The sequence below is a fragment of the Schistocerca americana genome, chromosome 3 (genome assembly GCF_021461395.2).
Source record: "Schistocerca americana isolate TAMUIC-IGC-003095 chromosome 3, iqSchAmer2.1, whole genome shotgun sequence".
NCBI classification, from domain to species: Eukaryota; Metazoa; Arthropoda; class Insecta; order Orthoptera; family Acrididae; genus Schistocerca; species Schistocerca americana.
Window position 1 is genome coordinate 319,237,134 of NC_060121.1, and position 20,339 is coordinate 319,257,472.

Genomic DNA, 20,339 nt, shown 5'->3' on the forward strand with positions numbered 1-20,339 from the left:
CAACAGTGAGACAAGAAGTGCTGGCACACATTGTTCCAGGGCTACACCATGGGAAGACCACAGGGTTTGTCGACTTGCTTCGACAAATAGACAGGTGACAACAGCCGCAATCTGGCAGAGGTTACAAGCAGTGTGTCACCACAAACTGTACAAAACAGATTACTTGAAGCTGGAATGAAATCTCAAGTTGCCATGTGCTGTTTACTGCTAACACCATATGACAGACTTGCATGGTATAAATGGTGAAAGGACACACGATGCTGCGATTCTTGACCCATGGTATGGGTAGTTAGGCCCTATTGGATGTGACAACAACAACAATTTGATAATTCTTTAAGGAAGGATAAATACTTATCAGTATATGCAAGAATGGTAAACCCTATTCACACACCCTTTGTGAGCAAACAACAAAATCAAAACTGCAGTTCACATTACAAACCCCTTGAGGAATGCACAGATCCTTGGCAGGCCTGCAGAGATCACTGATGAGTTGTACAAAAAGTGTGCCTGGATGCAGCAGTAAGACATACTTTCATACAGGACTCCAGCCAATAGTCTTTATAAACTGACACACATGTGTTTTTAGGCACAGCAACAAATTTCTTAACATGACATTTCGAGGTTGTTTGCTTCCACGATACAATTAACACAACAGAGTATTTGAGTTGTGTACATTGACAGTTATACCTCATACTGACTATTGTGGTAAACATTAGTTTCATAGGGAATGAAAATTAAATAATTTAAAACCAGTTATGTGATGAACATCCCAGGAAAGATCACTAACACCAGACCAATGCTTCACAGCAAAGCTGTTTCCATTCCCATCAACGTGTATCACTTCAGCACGCAATAAAAATCTGTCGGGAAATTGCTGTGTACTACACTTGCAAGCCAGAGTGTCAATCTGAAAAAATCCTAGAGTTAAGCAGCTTCATTAATATCATGTCTTCTGAACTGTCTAATCAGTTTAACTACTCACATTTCATCAAATCATTTATATTGGGACTCATTTAATCAAAAGAATTCACTTTTGCACTGAAGAGGACTACACAACTGTTTGCCATAGTGCAGCTAGAAGATAATCATCCAGTACAGCCCAATCAATATCGATACTCAAGCTTCAGACACCTACAATTGGTGGATTAAGTAATTTACAAGCCAAAATTGTAATGCCAGCTCAGTACAGTTTCACAGTGGAAACAATTTACTATTCTTAGCAAATTTCCTCTATCATTAGCTAGTAAAACTTTCATTGTGATGTCATAGCACAATGTATTATTTGAATGCTTTAAAATTAACTATCAAAATGTTTAACTGTTAACTGTCAAACATGCTCAGTTTTGGAATTATGTACTGCACATTGCTAGAAATTTAACTTCTCCTTAATGTTCCAGTCTTCAAGATGGAGTACAGAGGCGATATATCAAGGTCACAAATGGGGAAATTCTGCTAAGTGTGGCTGGAGTTTCTGGCAAAAGTTTTACAACACCCATAATTAATTACTTCGACAACTAGCTATTTGCTGCAACTGGTGCGTTAGTTAATAAATTTTAATAACAGGCTGTTCTCTAAAGACAATACCACAATTTCATATGCTTGTATAGGTGTTTCTAACCCCACAACTATCCAGTTAAGATTTAAAATGTATCCAAACAATCCTGGAGATGGATATGGCCTCAAATGCCCTTCAAGAGACTCAATGGATTACACAAAAGTTTATGGCGAGATGCCATATCCATTGCTAGTATTATCTAAGAAATTTAAAAGAAATAATTAGTCTTTATTGATTTTTTATTAATATTTTATTTTGATGGTAAGCACTTTCAATCTTTACCATTATCAGACTATTATATATCTCCTTAAGTGGTGTGCAGGGACACTGAGCTGAGTACAAATATATGTCATGACACACATTCGTCAAATACTTAACCCCGTGGCGCATGAATTTCACTGCAGCTAACAACTTATAATGGTCAATTTTCTGGTGTTTCCAATCAGTCATGAGGCTGCAAATGCATGCAATACACAACACCAGTAGGGAGTTTGACTGCAGTGAACTGTGTGCATTTGCAGCCTCAGGACTGATTGAAAATGCCAAAGAAGCGACCATTAACAGCTGTCCACTGTAGTGGACGCTATACGCCACAGGGTTAAAGAATTTTTGAATGCGAATCTTTACATATGTTCATGTTCTGCTCAGCATCTCTGCATACTGGCTAAGAAGGCATGTAATAATGGTCTGATGATGATCAAGACAATAGCAAATATTTTTGCAATCGGAACTGCTTTGTTTTTAACGTTTCTCCCCACCTCACAAAGTGCCTTCCAGAGAATAGGTGTGAATGTGGATTTGACATGGTACGAAAACATTTCTTGTATTCCTGAACAGAGGAAGATCAACCCTTAAGAACGGAACACTACCAAGATCCAATGTTGCCTACTGTGAACTGCTGCTCTCCATCATCCAACCTCAATCATTCGTATTTCCCATAAGTAAAGTACCACAAGTAGTCCTGCAAGTGAGCCAGGGAGAATGAGAGAGGAATTGTGTCTGCTGAGAAGGAAAAGATCATCGATTCTCACCATAGTAACAGCACTGAGCATGTCTCGGTGTAGTGAGGGCTAGATATAGAGGTGGCGTCGCCCCAGGTCAGAAACCTTACGATGCCCCCTCCCCTCCTTTCAATTTTCGGTTTGCGTATATTTATTTTTCTCTACAGAATTCAAATTATAAAAATGTTTTAAAAATGACATTACTTAAAAGAACACATCACGGCCTTCACATTCAAATGTTGTCCTTCAAATTTGCATTTTCATGCTTAGAAAAATATTCGCCAATTCTTCCTTTCTGCGTTCAATAGTTAGTTTTCTTTTTTGTACCCGACTACGTTTCTTTACGCTGTTCATCGTGTCGGAAAAATTAAAAAAATACCTATAAAGTGTCCCATGTTTTCAAATACCGTTCGTGATAACTGAGCTGGATTATCGAAAAACACGGATAATCCAAAATACACGTTTGTCATGAAAACTTATTTTACCATATTCACGAAGCATATGTGTCATAAATGTGCGAGTGCCCAATACTTACGCGTTACTCGTCGAAAACTGACAACTAATTTACAAAATCACACTTAAAACAATGGGTTTCTTAACTTTTGATTTCATTTCTTTCGAGAAATAACCAACCGTGTTTTTATGTTTTTGTTTATCATTCATCTTTCTGGCAACGGTTCTCCTCCGGAGTCAAAATACAGGTATAGTCGAAAGAACTTTGTGCTGCAGTCTCTCGACAGATAAACGCATTCCTGTGCTTCGAATTCCTCGATCGATTCCTCGTCGTTCACTTTCTCTACGTAACACACTTTGGTCAGTGTATCCGGTGTCACTTAGCTGCTTAAGTCACGGTTCGTAGACATCACTTATAATCAGCCGCGGAGGTTTTTTCGTCATCTAGGCCTTCACACCCAGCAGTTTTTATTACCGTCCCAAATATTAGTTCTGATAACAAAATATTCCGGGTTTCTTTTCGTATTCTTTGTCGAATTTTTTAAATGTTGGGATACAAATGTATAATAATTTACCAAATGAAATCAAAGCAACAAAGAACCCAAGAGCCTTCACACAGAAGTTAAAAAATCTCTTGGACCAATGCTTTTATGCAGTTGATAATTTTTTTTGAAAGGGGTTAAAATTGTAAACAATTTTATAATAAATGTTCAATTAGGTCTGAGAATTATATATTGTGCACGTCTATGAAATATACTGGATTATTTTACTATTACATTTGTATTGGCTGTTTGTATTTTACTATACAACATTTGTATTTACTGTTTTGTTAAAGATAGATAATTTCCTCATCACAAAATAATGTAAAATCAATTTATTAAAAATTACTTGCAAATATGTTCTCTTGACCTGTCCAATAGCATATGTACAACTGTACAATACTATGATTGCCTCGATCAATAAAATACAATACAATACAAAACAATTAAGCGCAGCAAAAACAAAGCCTGCCAAGAAATTACACAATGGATATTTGATCGAATTTTCATAGCTAAGCGAATGGCGGGAAATGGACGAATGGGATATCAAACTGAGCAGCGTGAGGTATAGCTTTAAAAAAAGTGTTTGAAAGTAATCAGGATAATAACGAAGAACTTAGGGATTTGAGAGAAAACTAAAATATTCTACGAACAGCTGATGTTAGCTATGTTAATTAAATGTTGATTTTAAATGGGTCTGCTGTGTGCAGGTCAAGCAAGTGCCACAATGAAGAGGTGTAATGCAGGAAAAGTGTGTTTGGTAACAAATATCTACCCTCAATGAAGATGGTTAGCTTTCTTATCTGAGAAAGGGGGCTGTGAGTAGCACTTGCAATGCACCACGAATCTCTGCGTTGCTCGTTCAACCCCCCCCCCCCCCCCCCCCCACACACACACAGAAAATATCTTTCATCTTTCATCACTTTTAAAATGAAAGTGTTTCAAGGTGTTACATTTAATAGTTTAGCTAGGTGCTAAAGTGGGTGATAATGTGCGAGAGGGGGGGGGGGGGGGGCGGGGGCGTAGGGAGATACTAGTAGCTGATGTCTGAATGCACTCAGGGGTAATGGATGGCCTAAAAAAGGTTGGGAACCACTGGCGTAGACCGTGCAGTTTGCTGTTACGTGGCCTTACACATATTTTGGTAATTTCCACGAATGATTGCCTATATTTTTATCATCTATGCTTCTGGCACTATCATATTCTAAGCTGAACATTGAACTTCAAATCCTCAATCGGCGCCTCATTTATTGTACACGATTTCGAGTGTCATCCAACGGCGCGTGAAATGTTGGTCTAATCCATTTTATTTCGTACTTTTGGCGAATCATTTCTCAAAACGTTTGACCATTCTTATCCAAAAAATTTATTTTATAAATAATGGCTTATAAGGAGAACACGGCAAGTGTCGTAACCTGATTTCTAAGAAACTTTGTTCATCTGAAGGGAGGTAAAGAAACAACTGAATGTGTGTCTCGTCTTATACGTAGACTTCGTAGAAAGATACGAAACAGAATTTCCGAACACCACAAGGATTGCGCGAAAGCAAGTTTGCCACAGCTGTTTTTCTTCGTATGAATCTCAGTTGGGGAAAGATACGTCGTTAACATCGGTGAAGATTTCATGCGTTGGCAGTAATCTCGTGGCAAACCATGCATAACGGATCACTTTCCCGAAAACAGACGCTTGCAGCTGATCATGAATCAAGATACATCACAGCAATTTCAAATAATTTTTCCATCCATTTATTTTTTTAAAAAATTCGCTCACCAGACATACAATCAGTAGGCGAATATGGACAACGTTTCAATAAGCATTACAAAACATTCGTCTAGCACTGTTCTTTGGACATGAGTAGATAAACGAAAACAAAAATTAAGAAAGTAATATTCAGGGTTCGAACATGGGGCGCAAAAGTGCGAAACCGCGACGTTAGCCTCTGTGTTACAAATTTGGTTGGCAGAAATGTAGCCATTGTAAATGATTGCTTACAGTTGAGGTCACGAAAGTGTACGGCCGCAAGTCGACGGGGCTCTGAACGGCCATATGGCAATACCGAGGAGGAAGACCACCGTGTTCGACGTATGGCTCTGGTGGATCGTACTGCGTCTGCAGCAGTAATTTAAGCAGGCAGCACTTAGCAACACGGGGTCACAACGAACTGTTACAAATCGGTTACTTCAAGGAAAGCTCCGAGCCCGATGCCTGTAGCGTGCGTTCCATCTACCCCAAACCACTGCCATTGCAGACATCAGTGCTGTTAAGTGAGAGCTCATTGGAGGTTCTGTTGTGTTTTCTGATGAAAGCTGGTTCTACCTCGTTGTGGCCTGTGTTGGTTAGGAGACCAGTTGAGGACCTGCAGCCGACCTATCTATGTGCTAGACACACTGGGCCTATATCTGGAGTTAAAGTCTGGAGTGTGATTTTTTACGACAGCAGGAGCTCTCTCGTGGTTATCCCACACACCTGACTGCAAATTTTATACATCAAACTGATGATTCCATCTGTTGTGCTGAGTGTTTTCCAACAGTATAACGCTCGCCCACATATCGCTGTTCTAACGTAAGATGCTCTACAGAGTCACATGTTGCCTCGATCACCAGATCTGTCTCCAATCGAACACATATGGGCCATCACTGGGTGATAGTTCCAACGTCATCCACAACCAGGATTAACCGTCCCTGTATTGCCTGACCAAGTGCAACAGGCATAGAACTCCATCCCACAAACTGACATCTGGCAGCTGTGCAACACAATGTATGCATGTTTGCATATATGCATTCAACACTCTGACAGCTACACCGGATATAAATGTACCAGCATTTCACATTTGCAATGGCTTATCTCACGCAGACACTGAACTGTAATCTTGCAATGTTACTCAAATATGTTACATAAACAAATGTATTCCCGAAATTTCATTATTCTCCATTGTTTATTTTGGGGTGTTGCAATTTCTTTTCGTCAGCGTATTTAATAAATGTTTGACACATGTGAACCCCAATTGTAATTTTACAATTAATATAACGCCATCGTATTCCCTAACCTGATAAACATCCTTTATCGTATGATTATATGATAGCGGAACAAACACTGGTAGCAGTTACTTCTGTAAAATATCTGCGAGTATGCGTACGGAACGATTTCAAGTGGAATGATCATATAAAATTAATTGTTGGTAAGGCGGGTGCCAGGTTGAGATTCCTTGGGAGAGTCCTTAGAAAATGTAGTCCATCAACAAAGGAGGAGGCTTACAAAACAATCGTTCGACCTATACTTTAGTATTGCTCATCAGTGTGGGATCCGTACCAGGTCGGGTTGACAGAGGAGGTACAGAGGATCCAAAGAAGAGCGGAGCGTTTCGTCACAGGGACATTTGGTAAGCGTGATAGCGTTACGGAGATGTTTAGCATACTCAAGTGGCAGGCTCTGTAAGAGAGGCGCTCTGCATCGCGTTGTAGCTTGCTGTCCAGGTTTCGGGAGGGTGCGTTTCTGGATGAGGTATGGAATATATTGCTTCCCCCTACTTATACATCCCGAGGAGATCACGAATGTAAAATTAGAGAGATTCGAGCACGCACGGAGGCTTTCCGGCAGTCGTTCTTTCCGCGAACCGTACGCGACTGGAACAGGAAAGGGAGGTAATGACAGTGGCACGTAAAGTGCCCGCCGCCACACACCGTTGGGTGGCTTGCGGAGTGTAGATGTAGATGTAGTATACTTCTACGGACACAGGTAGATAAATAAGATAAAATGAATTAAAATAATAATCTGGTTTGGAACACAGGACGCAAAAGTGAGAGATCGCGATGCTAGCCGCTACGCTACCAGTTGAGCTGACGTTCTCGCGTGCTAAAAGGAATCTAAAGTGCGTCGATAGTTTGACAGTAGTTTTCTCTGGTACCTTCGAGTACCTACGGAGAAGCCGAAACTCGTGTTTGCTCATTTTGGCTCCTCTTCCACTGAGAGAAGTTTCTGGTAAATCGGGATATGACACTTGCCGTGTTGTTCTCTTCAGTTGCCTTATCGCGCCTAAAAACATATCCCTTGTGCGTGACCGCCAGTGTTGCAATTAGCAGCTGCTGGAGACTCACCTGGCCTGGAGGGCGGCGCTGTCCTGTTTGGCGCGCGTGTAGCGGTCATCCGTGTTGGTCTGGTTGTCCGCCAGCACGTTTACCTGCTGCTGCAGCATCTGGACCTGCACACACAACACAAACAAAGGCTGTTAATTTCACACTCCACTTCGTACGTTTGAAAGATACTTCCTTCCTGATACAGGAGAGCCCGTTGGAGATCACAGCCATAACGAGCACATCCACACTGAGACAATTGCTTGCAGCTATATGCCAGTTATGCATTTTGAAGCAGCTGTTTGAGCTGTAAGGAAACACAAATTATGCGAGTCGCCATTTTATGAGGGTCGTCCTTGGCCATAACGAAGCCCCAAGGAGACTGCACGCGTTTACACCGAAAATTGTCCTGGGCAGCCCAACCCCATGCGGTGGGCAACGGGGATCATTGACAACGGAGGTGTGCAATACACGTGACAAACATCCTCCGTGGAGAGAAATTTCGTCAACAAGGGCACCGTGAGAACTGACTAAAAATCTCGGGCCAGCATGAGTTTGGCAGTGAGCATGTCCGTCCAATTTGAGCTTGAGAATCCACATCCAATGTACTCTCCCCCTCCCCCCCCCCCCTCCCCTCCCCAGACATGACAACAACTAACTGATTGATCGCTGACCGACAAGACTCTTTTCTGTCAGCTACGCACCTCATAAATACAGATTATGGCGAACCATTCCCCTGAAAAGTAATAAGTTATGCACCACATCGCCTGGCTGGTTCAATGAAGTACCAGTGCAAATTCCGTAGCAACATGAACCATGACTGGAGATCTGCACGGATAAGAAAAATGCTGTCCATATCCACGAGTATCAAAATAAATTAAATCACTTTATATTTGACATGTGGAATGATCGGGTCTACTGCCGGACGTTTGTGTCGCTCTGGCACAATATTTCGGCCACGTAACTCGTTGTCTTCTTCAGGTGCTACCTGAGACTGCCGTATTGGAGGATCTTGTCCAGTATTTATGCCCAGAGGGCGCTGGGTGCTATCTTTGCTGGACAAGATCCTCCAAAACGGCAGACTCAGGTAGCACCTGAAGAAGACAACGACTTACGTGGCCGAAATATTGTGTCAGAGCGACACAAACATCCGGCAGTAGACCCGATTATTCCACATGTCAAGATCTCGCCGGGAAAGCCTTAAGAGTTACACTTTATACTTGTTCGGCAAGCTGGAGTTCCTACGATAGGTTTGCAACTGGACTGGTTTTTCGTCTGCTGTTGTCAGCGTTGGTAATTCACATTCCACAGACTAAGAACGTACAGGCTGATCATAACCAAATTGTAATACAACCGTCTTCGATAATTACTGACACGGATACTGTAAAATACTCTGCAGTGTATTTCCTCCAAAAATGGTTCAAATGGCTCTAAGCACTATGGGACTTAACATCTGAGGTAATCAGTCCGCTAGACCTAGAACTACTTAAACCTAATTAACCTAAGGACATCACACACATCCATGCTCGAGGCAGGATGCGGACGTGCGACCGTAGCAGCAGCGCGGTTCCGGACTGAAGCGCCTAGAACCGCTCGCCCACAGCAGCCGGTCATATTTTCTCCACAATGGGAAATAAAATAAAGTAACGTACATTGTAGTCACATCTTGCACTCTACCGGTATTAAATGTTAACTACATATAGTTCGTTTACCAAACGTATGTTAATGCATTACTACAACACCACGTGCAACACTTCTCAGTGTCCTTGCAAATAATTTTAAGAAAAACTGTTAGCATCACTGACTTTTTTTATACAGAACTAATTTCATTTCTTATGAGTCAAAGGTGAGTGAGACCATGAAGCGAAGACTCGAATCGATGGAATGTGCCTCCATTTCGCTTCCTGGCAGCTGTTGGATAATTACTTGAGCGACCTCCGTTAACATAAATTAAATCGGAATGACTCAGCTGTGATGTTTCATATTCAAAAACCGATAATACTAAAAACAAATTTTGTAACGAAAGCTGCTGCTTACCATATTTACAAAACATGTGACATGTTAATATCCGCGCGGATACGGATACACACGGTAATACTGACTTTGCATCACAACCGATCGATCGCACCAGGAAAATTAGGAAGGTCGTCATCTTTAGCTGTTGCAAACGTCAACACAGCTACCGTCTTCAGGACACTGCGGGTTCAAGTCAATACTGCGGGTTTCCGTCCCGAATCGATAACAATCATGACCAATAAATCAGCATCATCATCGATCGCTGTTGATGCAAAGTCAGTGTAACTGTGCGTACCCGTATCCGTGTAGATCTGTAGCCATGGATCAATGGCAAACTCAAGGTAGTGCTTTAGCGCCTTTTGAGGCTGGAATATCCTTACCGCTATTGAAAGTTTTGCGCCGGCTTCACTTTAATATTTTGTAGAATACACAATACACCTAGCAACTAACTGCCTAGTCAGTCAGTCAAGCTACATTTGCCTTTTTTCCATTTAAAAAATGTTCATGGTGGTCAATATTAATGCGTGTGCTTTTATAACATTTCACTGCAGAAGAAAAGGAAAACTCTTCTTCGGAAAAAACAACTATTTAACGATGAAATGGACAATGTTCTTGACGTGGGAGAAATACTGCACACCATTTGTTCTTTAATACGTTGCTCCGTTAAAGACGTTGCAAAATACATCATTCGTGCAGAAAGACGAAAAAAAATATTGGTGTGGTGTGATACGTTTCTTTGCTAATTGGACTTTAGTCAATCATTGTCCGAGAAAGTGAATCCGTTAAATGAGACTCTATAACAGTTACGGAACTCTTTTGCCAAAAATTTCAAATCCCATTTCCTCTAAAAAGACATGTTCTGGAAACCATGAAATACAGGAATATCAAGAAATTTAAAAAAAAATCGCATTAGCTGATGAGTTATAAAAGTAGTTTGCATAACGTGCTGTATATACAAAATGATTACTACTCTGATGCATAATGGGAGTTCTGAAGGAAACACAAACATTTCTCTTAAAGTGCTGTCACAGAGAAAGATAACAGTTTTGGCTTTATCAGCAGCTATTCGTCGAAATACTCCCATGTGCGTGTTCAGTGACGCAAAATAAAGGTAAAACTAATGCTGGGGTCTTTATCTCAACGGTACTTAAACAGTAAAATACATAAAAACCAATGATTTAATTATGAAACTTTTAATCTCTTGAAGATGAACAGGATGGTGATAGGTAAATCTAGCAGACATTAAGACAGGAAATAAAAATCAAATGAATTTCGTTACTTGGGAAGTACACCGACAGATGGCAACAGAAGTATAATAGATACCGAAGTACTGCAGCGACTAAACAAGCCTTCAGAAATAAAGAGTACTTTTTTAACAACCAACCACCTTAAAATATAAACAAGAAAGAAATTCAGTAAGACACTTGCTGAAGATTTTAAGGTATGGTTGTAAAAGGTGACTATGGGGAAGCAATAAATCGCAAAATTAGAAGCAACAGAGATGTCAGTATCGAGAAGAGCCACAAAAACATCATGGGCAGAGAAAAAATCTTAGGAATACTTATTGGAAGAAATTAAAGAGAAAACGACATTAATTAATATGATATAGAGAAGAAAAGTAACTTCATAAAAACTGTCTTAGAAGAAGAAAATCCCAGGAAATATATCATCCGTAGTTATGTCCACGTTGCACGAGAACTCGTACTGCTCTTCAACGGGTAATTTTATTTTAACGTCACAAAATTATTATCATTATTATTATTATTATTATATTTCTTTCTTTTCTCAGACATTATGTCTGGTCAAAAATGGAAAGTGACACGGACCATGATCAAGCGTGACTTCCTTTCAACTGTACGGTAAATGTTAAATCGCATTTAGGAACTTTCGGGTAATTGAATATGTATCAATAATTACAGATTTCTGTAGTTGTGTATATAAGTTTGGATGTAGCTGTATTGCGTTGATGTACTGGTGGATATTGTGTGGTATGACTCCTGTAGTTGACAGTATAATTGGTAGGTCAACTTTATATCCATTCATCATTCTCCAGTACATTTTGTGGTGCATACTTGTATGTGGGAACGTGTTGTTTTATTAGTTTATGTTGTATGGCAAGTTGTTGGTTTGTTATTTTTGCTACATTGTCATATCTTCTGCTGTATTCTGTATTTGCTAGTATTGTACATCCACTTGTGATCTACTGTTTCTATTTGTTGTTTGCAAAGTCTGCATTTATCTGTTGTGGTATTGGGATCTTTAATAATATGCTTGCTGTAATATCTGGTGTTTATTGTTTGATCCTGTATTGCAATCATGAATCCTTCCGTCTCGCTGTATATATTGCCTTTTCTTAGCCATGTGTTGGATGCGTCTTGATCGATGTGTGGCTGTGTTAGATGATACGGGTGCTTGCCATGTAGTGTTTTCTTTTTCCAATTTACTTTCTTTCTATCTGTTGATGTTATGTGATCTAAAGGGTTGTAGAAGTGGTTATGAAATTGCAATGGTGTGGCCGATGTATTTATATGAGTGATTGCCTTGTGTATTTTGCTAGTTTCTGCTCGTTCTATAAAGAATTTTCTTAAATTGTCTACCTGTCCATTTATTATTATTATTATTATTATTATTATTAAACTTCCTGGCAGATTAAAACTGTTTGCCGGACCGAGACTGTAACTCGGGACCTTTGCCTTTCGCGGGCAAGTGCATACAGATGTGAGTTAATACTTGCTAACCACCACCTTGCACACATAACAATAGATGTAGTTGCGCGAGATAAACGAAACTTTGAATGCGTGTTTCTACATCTGAAAAATGAAGCCCGTACGAACTTCGCTCCAGTCGCAAAAGGGTTGTGCTAGTCGTGCCGCTGTGACAATGCAAATCAGGTTTGCCTAAAAAACGCGCTGTAACAGTAGTGAGCTTAGCTTTGAGACTGGACGAAGTGAGTTGATTATTGTCAAGAATGCCTTTAGGAAGACGAAGACGCCATTTTCAACACCTCACTGAGTTGGAACGAGGTAGTGTACTAGGGCTACCAGAAGCTGGATGGTCCTTCTGCGAGAATGCAGATCGGCTTGGCAGGAATGCAGTCAATATACATGGCTGCTGTCACGTATATTGCTGATCACGGGAAGGCACGGTCGCAAGACGACGGGGCTCCGGACGGCAATGTGGCACTAGCGAGAGAGAGAGAGAGAGAGAGAGAGAGAGAGAGAGAGAGAGAGAGAGAGAGAGAACCATCGTGTGTGGCGGCTCTGGCACATAGTACTGCATCTACGGCAGCAATGGAGCAGCAGTTGGAACCACAGTGACACCACGAACTGTTCAAATCGGATACTTCAGGCGCCCTGTGGCGTGCCTTCCACTGACCCCCAAACCACCGCCATTTGCGCCATCAGTGGTGTCAGACAAGAAATCATTGGGGGCAGAGTTGAGGTCTTTTGTTTCCTGATAAAAGTCGGTTCTGCCCCGGTGCCAGTGATGGCCCTGTGTTGGTTAGCCGACGTGTTTGCCTCCTAGACACACTGGACCTCCACCTGGAGTTATGAGCTGGGGTGCTATTTCGTATGACAGTAGGAGCTCTCTCAGTTATCCCAAGCAACCTGACTGCAAATTTGTACGTCAGAGTGGTGATGCCCAGGGGACGTTTTCCAACAGGGTAACACTCGTCTGCATACCACTGTTGTAACCAGACATTCTCTACTGGTTGTCCTCATGTTGCCTTGGCCCACTCGACCACCAGATCTGTCTCCAATCGAGCCCGTATGGGACATCATAGGACAACTACAGCATCATACACAACCAGCATTAATCATCCCTGTATTGACTGACCAAGTGCAACAGGCATGGGACTCCATCCCACAAACTGACATCCAGGACCTGTATGATACATTGCATGCTTGCAGTCAACATCTTGGATGTTACATCGGTTGGTTGGTTTGAGGGATAAAGGGACCGAACTACAGGGTCATCAGTCCCGGTTACATCGGTTATTAATGTACCAGCATTTCACATTTGAAATGACTTTTTTTGCGCTTACATTAATCTGTGATCTGGCAACGTTTATCACTGATACCTGTACAATGTATTCCCGAAATTTCATTGTTCTATATTGTTAGTGTCCAAATTGTTTTTACGTCAGTATACAAATTATTCTACGAAACAGGAGTTGGCAAGGAGAAACTTTTTCAGTTTATTTTCAAGTTATTTTACTTTGCTGTCAGATGTATTACAAAATGTTATCAGTGGAATGAATTAATGGGACCTGCAGTGAACTGCGTGACTGTAAATAGACATCGCGGGATCGAACCTCGTCTAGACTATGGAAATTTTCAGCCTGTTATTAATTTAGCCTTCACCTTTCATCGACGTGACGATTCAACAGAAACAACATGGTTCAGATTCCACGTTAAACTATAGGTTAGGGACACCCAAGTCTCCGGAGTAACGTCTAACTGAACGACTCGCATCATGCCTCTGGGCCACATGTAATCGTATAGTAGAACTGCAGCAACTACAACGGAATGGTAAAAATGACGAATGGCGGAGAAGCATGGCTAAGTCAACAAGCTGTAGTTTTTAGTATCGGTGATGATTTGTTAATACATCTAATTTCCAGGCACCCTGGTATGGTTATGACTTGGGCCGCTGGAAATCCATGTGACATTCTTAAAGTAACATTGTTAATGGCAGAGAATATTTGGATGAAACAAGGGTTTCAAATTCCACCAGCAGAATAAAAAACACGCACAAGGCATCAGCTGCAGTCCTAACCGACAGTGATCATCAGAACGAAATTAGAATGACAATGAAACCGGTCCTTCATGCTAGTCGCCTCTGACAACGGAATGTCATCCTCATCTGCGACGTTGCCCAGCATAAGCTCGGCCATGACATTGTCCCCGCGGAGGTTACGACTGCCTCCGGAAAGATAGCGCCGAGCTCCTGCCGCTCGTGGGAGAAGCGGACGGAAGACGTGGGATAGTTCCCGACCTTCAGCTCGTCGCCAGTCGGGGTTCACCTCTCCAGCACGCTGCGGTCATCTGCAGGCGCAAGCTTCAGCTACGTTTTCCTAGCTGCGGGAATTCCCGCAACGTGCTGCGTGATACGCATACGATGCCACGCCATCCACTAGCACAATCCAAACATACCAGACCGATTCCCGGGGGTGCGGGCTAAGCAGGGCCGCCGAGGTCTATTTGCCAGTAACGCTTGCCTGTTACGGAGGGGGCAGTCTGTTCCGCACGTCGCAGCGATTTGCTAGGATGATGGAGCGGCGCTCCAACTGAGCAGCAGCGACTACTTGCAATATTTGTTTCTCGTATATGGGCAGTAAAACAGTAAGTAATCCTTCCGGAATGATTACTGAAACATTCACCAGAAATGTCGGCTGACTGCTTCTCTGCCTCACAGGATGAGCAGCTTTCATCGAGTTGGTATACGAACAGTATACAGGGTGATTCAAAAAGAATACCACAACTTTAAAAATGTGTATTTAATGAAAGAAACATAATATAACCTTCTGTTATACATCATTACAAAGAGTATTTAAAAAGGTTTTTTTCACTCAAAAACAAGTTCAGAGATGTTCAATATTGCCCCCTCCAGACACACGAGCAATATCAACCCGATACTCCAACTCGTTCCACACTCTCTGTAGCATATCAGGCGTAACAGTTTGGATAGCTGCTGTTATTTCTCGTTTCAAATCATCAATGGTGGCTGGGAGAGGTGGCCGAAACACCATATCCTTAACATACCCCCATAAGAAAAAATCGCAGGGGGTAAGATCAGGGCTTCTTGGAGGCCAGTGATGAAGTGCTCTGTCACGGGCTGCCTGGCGGCCGATCCATCGCCTCGGGTAGTTGACGTTCAGGTTTCATAACTAACCTTTTTCGTGGGACTCTCCATACAGTTGATTGTGGAATTTGCAGCTCTCTGCTAGCTCTGCGAGTCGATTTTCCTGGGCTGCGAACAAATGCTTGCTGGATGCGTGCTACATTTTCATCACTCGTTCTCGGCCGTCCAGAACTTTTCCCTTTGCACAAACACCCATTCTCTGTAAACTGTTTATACCAACGTTTAATACACCACCTATCAGGAGGTTTAACACCATACTTCGTTTGAAATGCACGCTGAACAACTGTCGTCTTTTCACTTCTGCCGTACTCAATAACACAAAAAGCTTTCTGTTGAGCGGTCGCCATCTTAGCATCAACTGATGCTGACGCCTAGTCAACAGCGCCTCAAGCGAACAAATGTACAACTAAATGAAACTTTATAGCTCCCTTAATTCGCCGACAGATAGTGCTTAGCTCTGCCTTTTGTCGTTGCAGAGTTTTAAATTCCTAAAGTTGTGGTATTCTTTTTGAATCACCCTGTATTTTATGGGATATGGCTGACGCCGAGTTGAAAAACAAAATACACACGAAGTTGAGCAGAAATCAGAAGAAAATGGTTCAAATGGCTCTGAGCACTATGGGACTTAACATCTGAGGTCATCAGTCCCCTATAACTTAGAATTACTTAAACCTAACTAACCTAAGGACATCACACACATCCATCCCAGTGGCAGGATTCGAACCTGCGACCGTAGCAGTCTCGCGGTTCCGGGCTGAAGCGCCTGCCACCGCGGCCGGCACAATCGGAAGAAAAATGAAACTTGCTAGAAGAAATGTCTTTATATGTCCAATGTAATACATTTGTAAAGCTTGTTAGAGTAGATGCACGAAATAGCTGCTTATGATAAGTGATCTTTATTTACGACAGGCTGTTTCGGCCTTATCGCCATTTTCAAATATCTGCAATTACAATTTTGGTGAGAACAGGTATGGACGCCATTATGATTTATATTAAAGTAGCTATATTGTACTCACGTCTGGATTGATATGACGTCCATATTACGTCGTTAGTTGACTTTTATAAGTGTCACTGCTTCAATAAGATGGTACACGATGTCAAGATGTTGAACGTAAAATGTTATTTACGACGTGGCAGCAGTTTGAAGCTATATGCTCACGAAGATTGTGTAGATGAAAAGCGATATTATTTTATTAACTAAAATTTCTTACGTGTACCTTTGATTGTTGCAACTATCGTATTTCCATTCAACGGTCAACAGATTAAATAACCTACCATCAGAAAAGCCAGGAGTTCAAAAAAATTTAACACACTTCGTTATATAGCCTATACGAATGATTTTGACCCCAACATAATCCCAAAATTATAATACAAATGTAAAACACCGAGGCAGGACACAATACATGGCGAGATATTCCGGGACAGAAAATAAGATACGTACGAGCAGTCTACCATCGTAAAATCTCCAACAGCAATAATGCACTTTTTGAATCCATACATGTTCAACTAGCCTTTCGAACCAGTAACAACCTTTCAATAAAATTACGTTCCGCCACCACTTGAAGATCGAAATACGATAACCCAGGCATATATAAAATCACATGTGGCAGGTGTAATAGCGTTTGGCCAAACAGGAAGAAATTTTAACGCGATTTATAAAGAACACATTAGACAGAGTGAATGTACTCAATCGAGCTTCTTTGTACCCTTGAAAAATCAAAATTACACTGCTGATACGATCAAAAATGCACTACAGATCCTGCACAGAATACCCAAAGGTTTTGGAATGAACATTCTTTAAGAATGATAAATCTGTATGTACACGAGAAAATACCCACGAGAAATATTAAACGAACATATAGAATTTAGACTTTATTGAACTTTTAGAACACAAAAATGGATATATCGGAAGTAATATATGCAACAACCAAAGGCAATCGTACCAAATTTTCGTTAATATAATTATATGCTGTTCATCTGCACAATCTTTGTGAACATATAGCGCCGTAAGAGCGAACTGTCAAAACTGTTATCACATCGTAATTACCATTTTATTTTCAATATCCTGACATCATTTACCATCTTATTGAAGCAGTGGCAGTTATAAAAGAGTCAACTAACGACGTAATATGGACGTCACATCAATCTAGGCGTGAGTAGAATACAGCTACTTTAATAGACATTGGCATCCACAACTGTTCTCACCAAAATTGTAATTTCAGGCACTTGAAAATGGCGATAAAGCCGAAACAGTCCGTCGTAAGTAAAGATTACTTATTATAAGCAGCTATATGATGCATCCACTCTAATAATCATGTCACTATAACACATTATGCTACTGGCCCAAAAAAAGAAAAAAACTGTAAAGCTATTTGTGCTGAGTTTTTAGCCACAGTTATAATGACCTGCATGTTATTGTGATTAGTACTGTGAACGCCGATTAAAACTGGGCCCGTTGAAGTAATCAGTGACCTTTGGCGTAACCGTTGCCTCCTGCCAAGGGTATCATGTTGTCCTTGGGCAGTTAATTTCTGACACATCTGGCATTCCTCCATATCGTCGATTAACTATTTTGTTATTAAAAATGTTATAGTATCGTTCTTCTTCACGAAGTAAGTACATTTGTGCGACTGCTTTCTGCTTCTCGAATATTCTTCCCAATAATATACAGCCTTTCTCCTCTTCACTAACTTACATGTGCTTTCAAAGTGCCCAAATTAAAAAGTTTTTAGAGGGATCACTGCGCTGCTTCCTTGCCTTCGCCGCCTCCGCAACTATTGTCGCGCTGTACTGCACCGCGCCTGTAATAGCAAAATATTCCTTGCAGCGCGCTGCAGCTGGCGTCGCGCAAATGGACCACAGAATCCTACTATCGTCTAGCAGAAACTGTAGCACCCACAGAGCTCCAACAAACTGCGAAAATAAATTCAAACATTTCTGCAACTTTTTCTCGCTTTGACCCCCACAAAAGATGTAAAGGGAAAAAGTTGGTCGCTTGCCAAATTTCGGATGTTTGCTAAAAATTTCGCGTCAGTTATACGTGACAAATTGTTACTTCACTGTTACTAACCAAGGTAACTAGACACTAGTTACTGACTATCGGCCAGAAAGTTTGCACACGTTACCAATATGTACTACTGCAGCCAACTTAAAATGCTGTTTGACACACAGTTTAGGAGATACGGCGTGGTAAGTATTGAATAGCGCGAAAACCGACTTCTCTTAAAAGCTTAAATATTTCTATATTTCAATAGCACAACATTTTCATAGAATTGAAAAAAAGGTGTCGAAGTAGTTCTCGTATCACTATCACGAACAGTTGTTAAATTATAAAAAAACATCACTTTCATTTTTTAGGTTCTGACGCGCACTGGCCCGAGCCTAGGAAAGAAGTTTCAGGCAGCGTCCTGCGGCCCGCATCGGACAGCGAAAGACAAGCGTATTCCGCACGGCGCTGCAATAAATTTTCGCACCTAGGAAAACGTAGCCTTAAAGCGCCACGTGAAACGTCAGCGGAAGCATGCCTCGCATTCAAAAGTCCGCGTTAAAAGGAGTACGTTGCTCCACAGTGCACGTTACCTTCGATCCAAGACAGGTATGTAGTATGTATGTGTATATACATATAGAAGTATATGCATATAGAAGTCCGTCCCTCGTGGTCTCGCGGTAGCGTTCTCGCTTCCCGAGCACGGGGTCCCGGGTTCGATTCCCGGCGGGGTCAGGGATTTTTCCTGCCCCGAGATGACTGGGTGTTGTGTCGTCTTCATCATCATCATCATTCATCCCCATTACGGTCGGAGGAAGGCAACGGCAAACCACCTCCATTAGGACCTTGCCTAGTAAGGCGGTGTGGGTCTCCCGCATCGTTCCCCTACGCTCTGTAAAGAAGCATGGGACTTCATTTCCATTTCATACATATAGAAGCGGAATCGGGCAATTATGCCGGAACAGCGAGAACTATGACAGGGAAACATTCGCAGGGCGTGTAAGAAGTTTTTATAGGATGTATGAGAATTTTTTTATTACGAACTATGTGGCCGAAGATGCCTACAGGTGCACATGCCCGAAAATCTATTGTTTTGGAGTTATTAATGAACGAACTTTACATGAAGTCCTTAAGTCAGAAACTCTTAATAAATATTCAAAACATCGTCCTCTTGCTTCCACACAATCGTTTTCTCGTTGGTCCACTTACTGCAGTATGCAAACAACCCTGGGCCGTGTAGAATGGTTTCTAAGGACATGTTAACAAACCAAGTCTGCTTTAGAAATGTCTTTGGCATAAACCAATCGTTACGGCGTCCTTACAAATAATCCTGACGACTGAGGACTGAGGCCGTGGGAAAAGGCAGGCCGCGCAACCGAACCGCTACCACTGCATTTGTCATGGTGGTATAATTCAGATACCTAACAGTGCTGCTCAAAATACTTGAGCCCCATCAAGCAAAACGAAGAATGTTATGAGGGCAGGAATGAGTAAGCACCTGTCACTTAGTGGCCATTATCGTTACATTCACATAAACTATTAGATAGCTTAGCATGAAACGTATAGACGGCCGTACTTGGTAATATTAATCACTCCCCTAATCTCCGCTTACAATATGGAACGACGCAAATCATCGTATCTATATTAAGCAGCTTTACATCTTTGTTGTCACTGCGCAAATAAACAATGGTGTCAGTGTAATCAATTTCTGCGTTCTTAAAAGCTTGATGTTATGCTGTTACGTCAAGATATCAGTCTCCAAAACATGAACGATTAAGTGCCATGTGCCATATGCAACTGAACAACCAGAGGATAGGTGTGTGTGTGTGTGTGTGTGTGTGTGTGTGTGTGTGT

At 41.5% G+C, this 20,339-nt stretch overlaps 1 protein-coding gene across 5 annotated transcripts in view; it reads right to left on the reverse strand.

The window, feature by feature from the left end:
- The window catches only part of LOC124607365 (rab11 family-interacting protein 4), a 929,323-nt gene that overhangs the window by 16,288 nt on the left and 892,696 nt on the right, over nt 1–20,339 (reverse strand). For all 5 annotated transcript variants that reach the window (XM_047139676.1, XM_047139675.1, XM_047139674.1 and 2 more), the window contains one exon: nt 7,643–7,746. In XM_047139676.1, the coding sequence (XP_046995632.1) occupies nt 7,643–7,746 (104 nt within the window). The remainder of the gene's footprint in view (nt 1–7,642; nt 7,747–20,339) is intronic.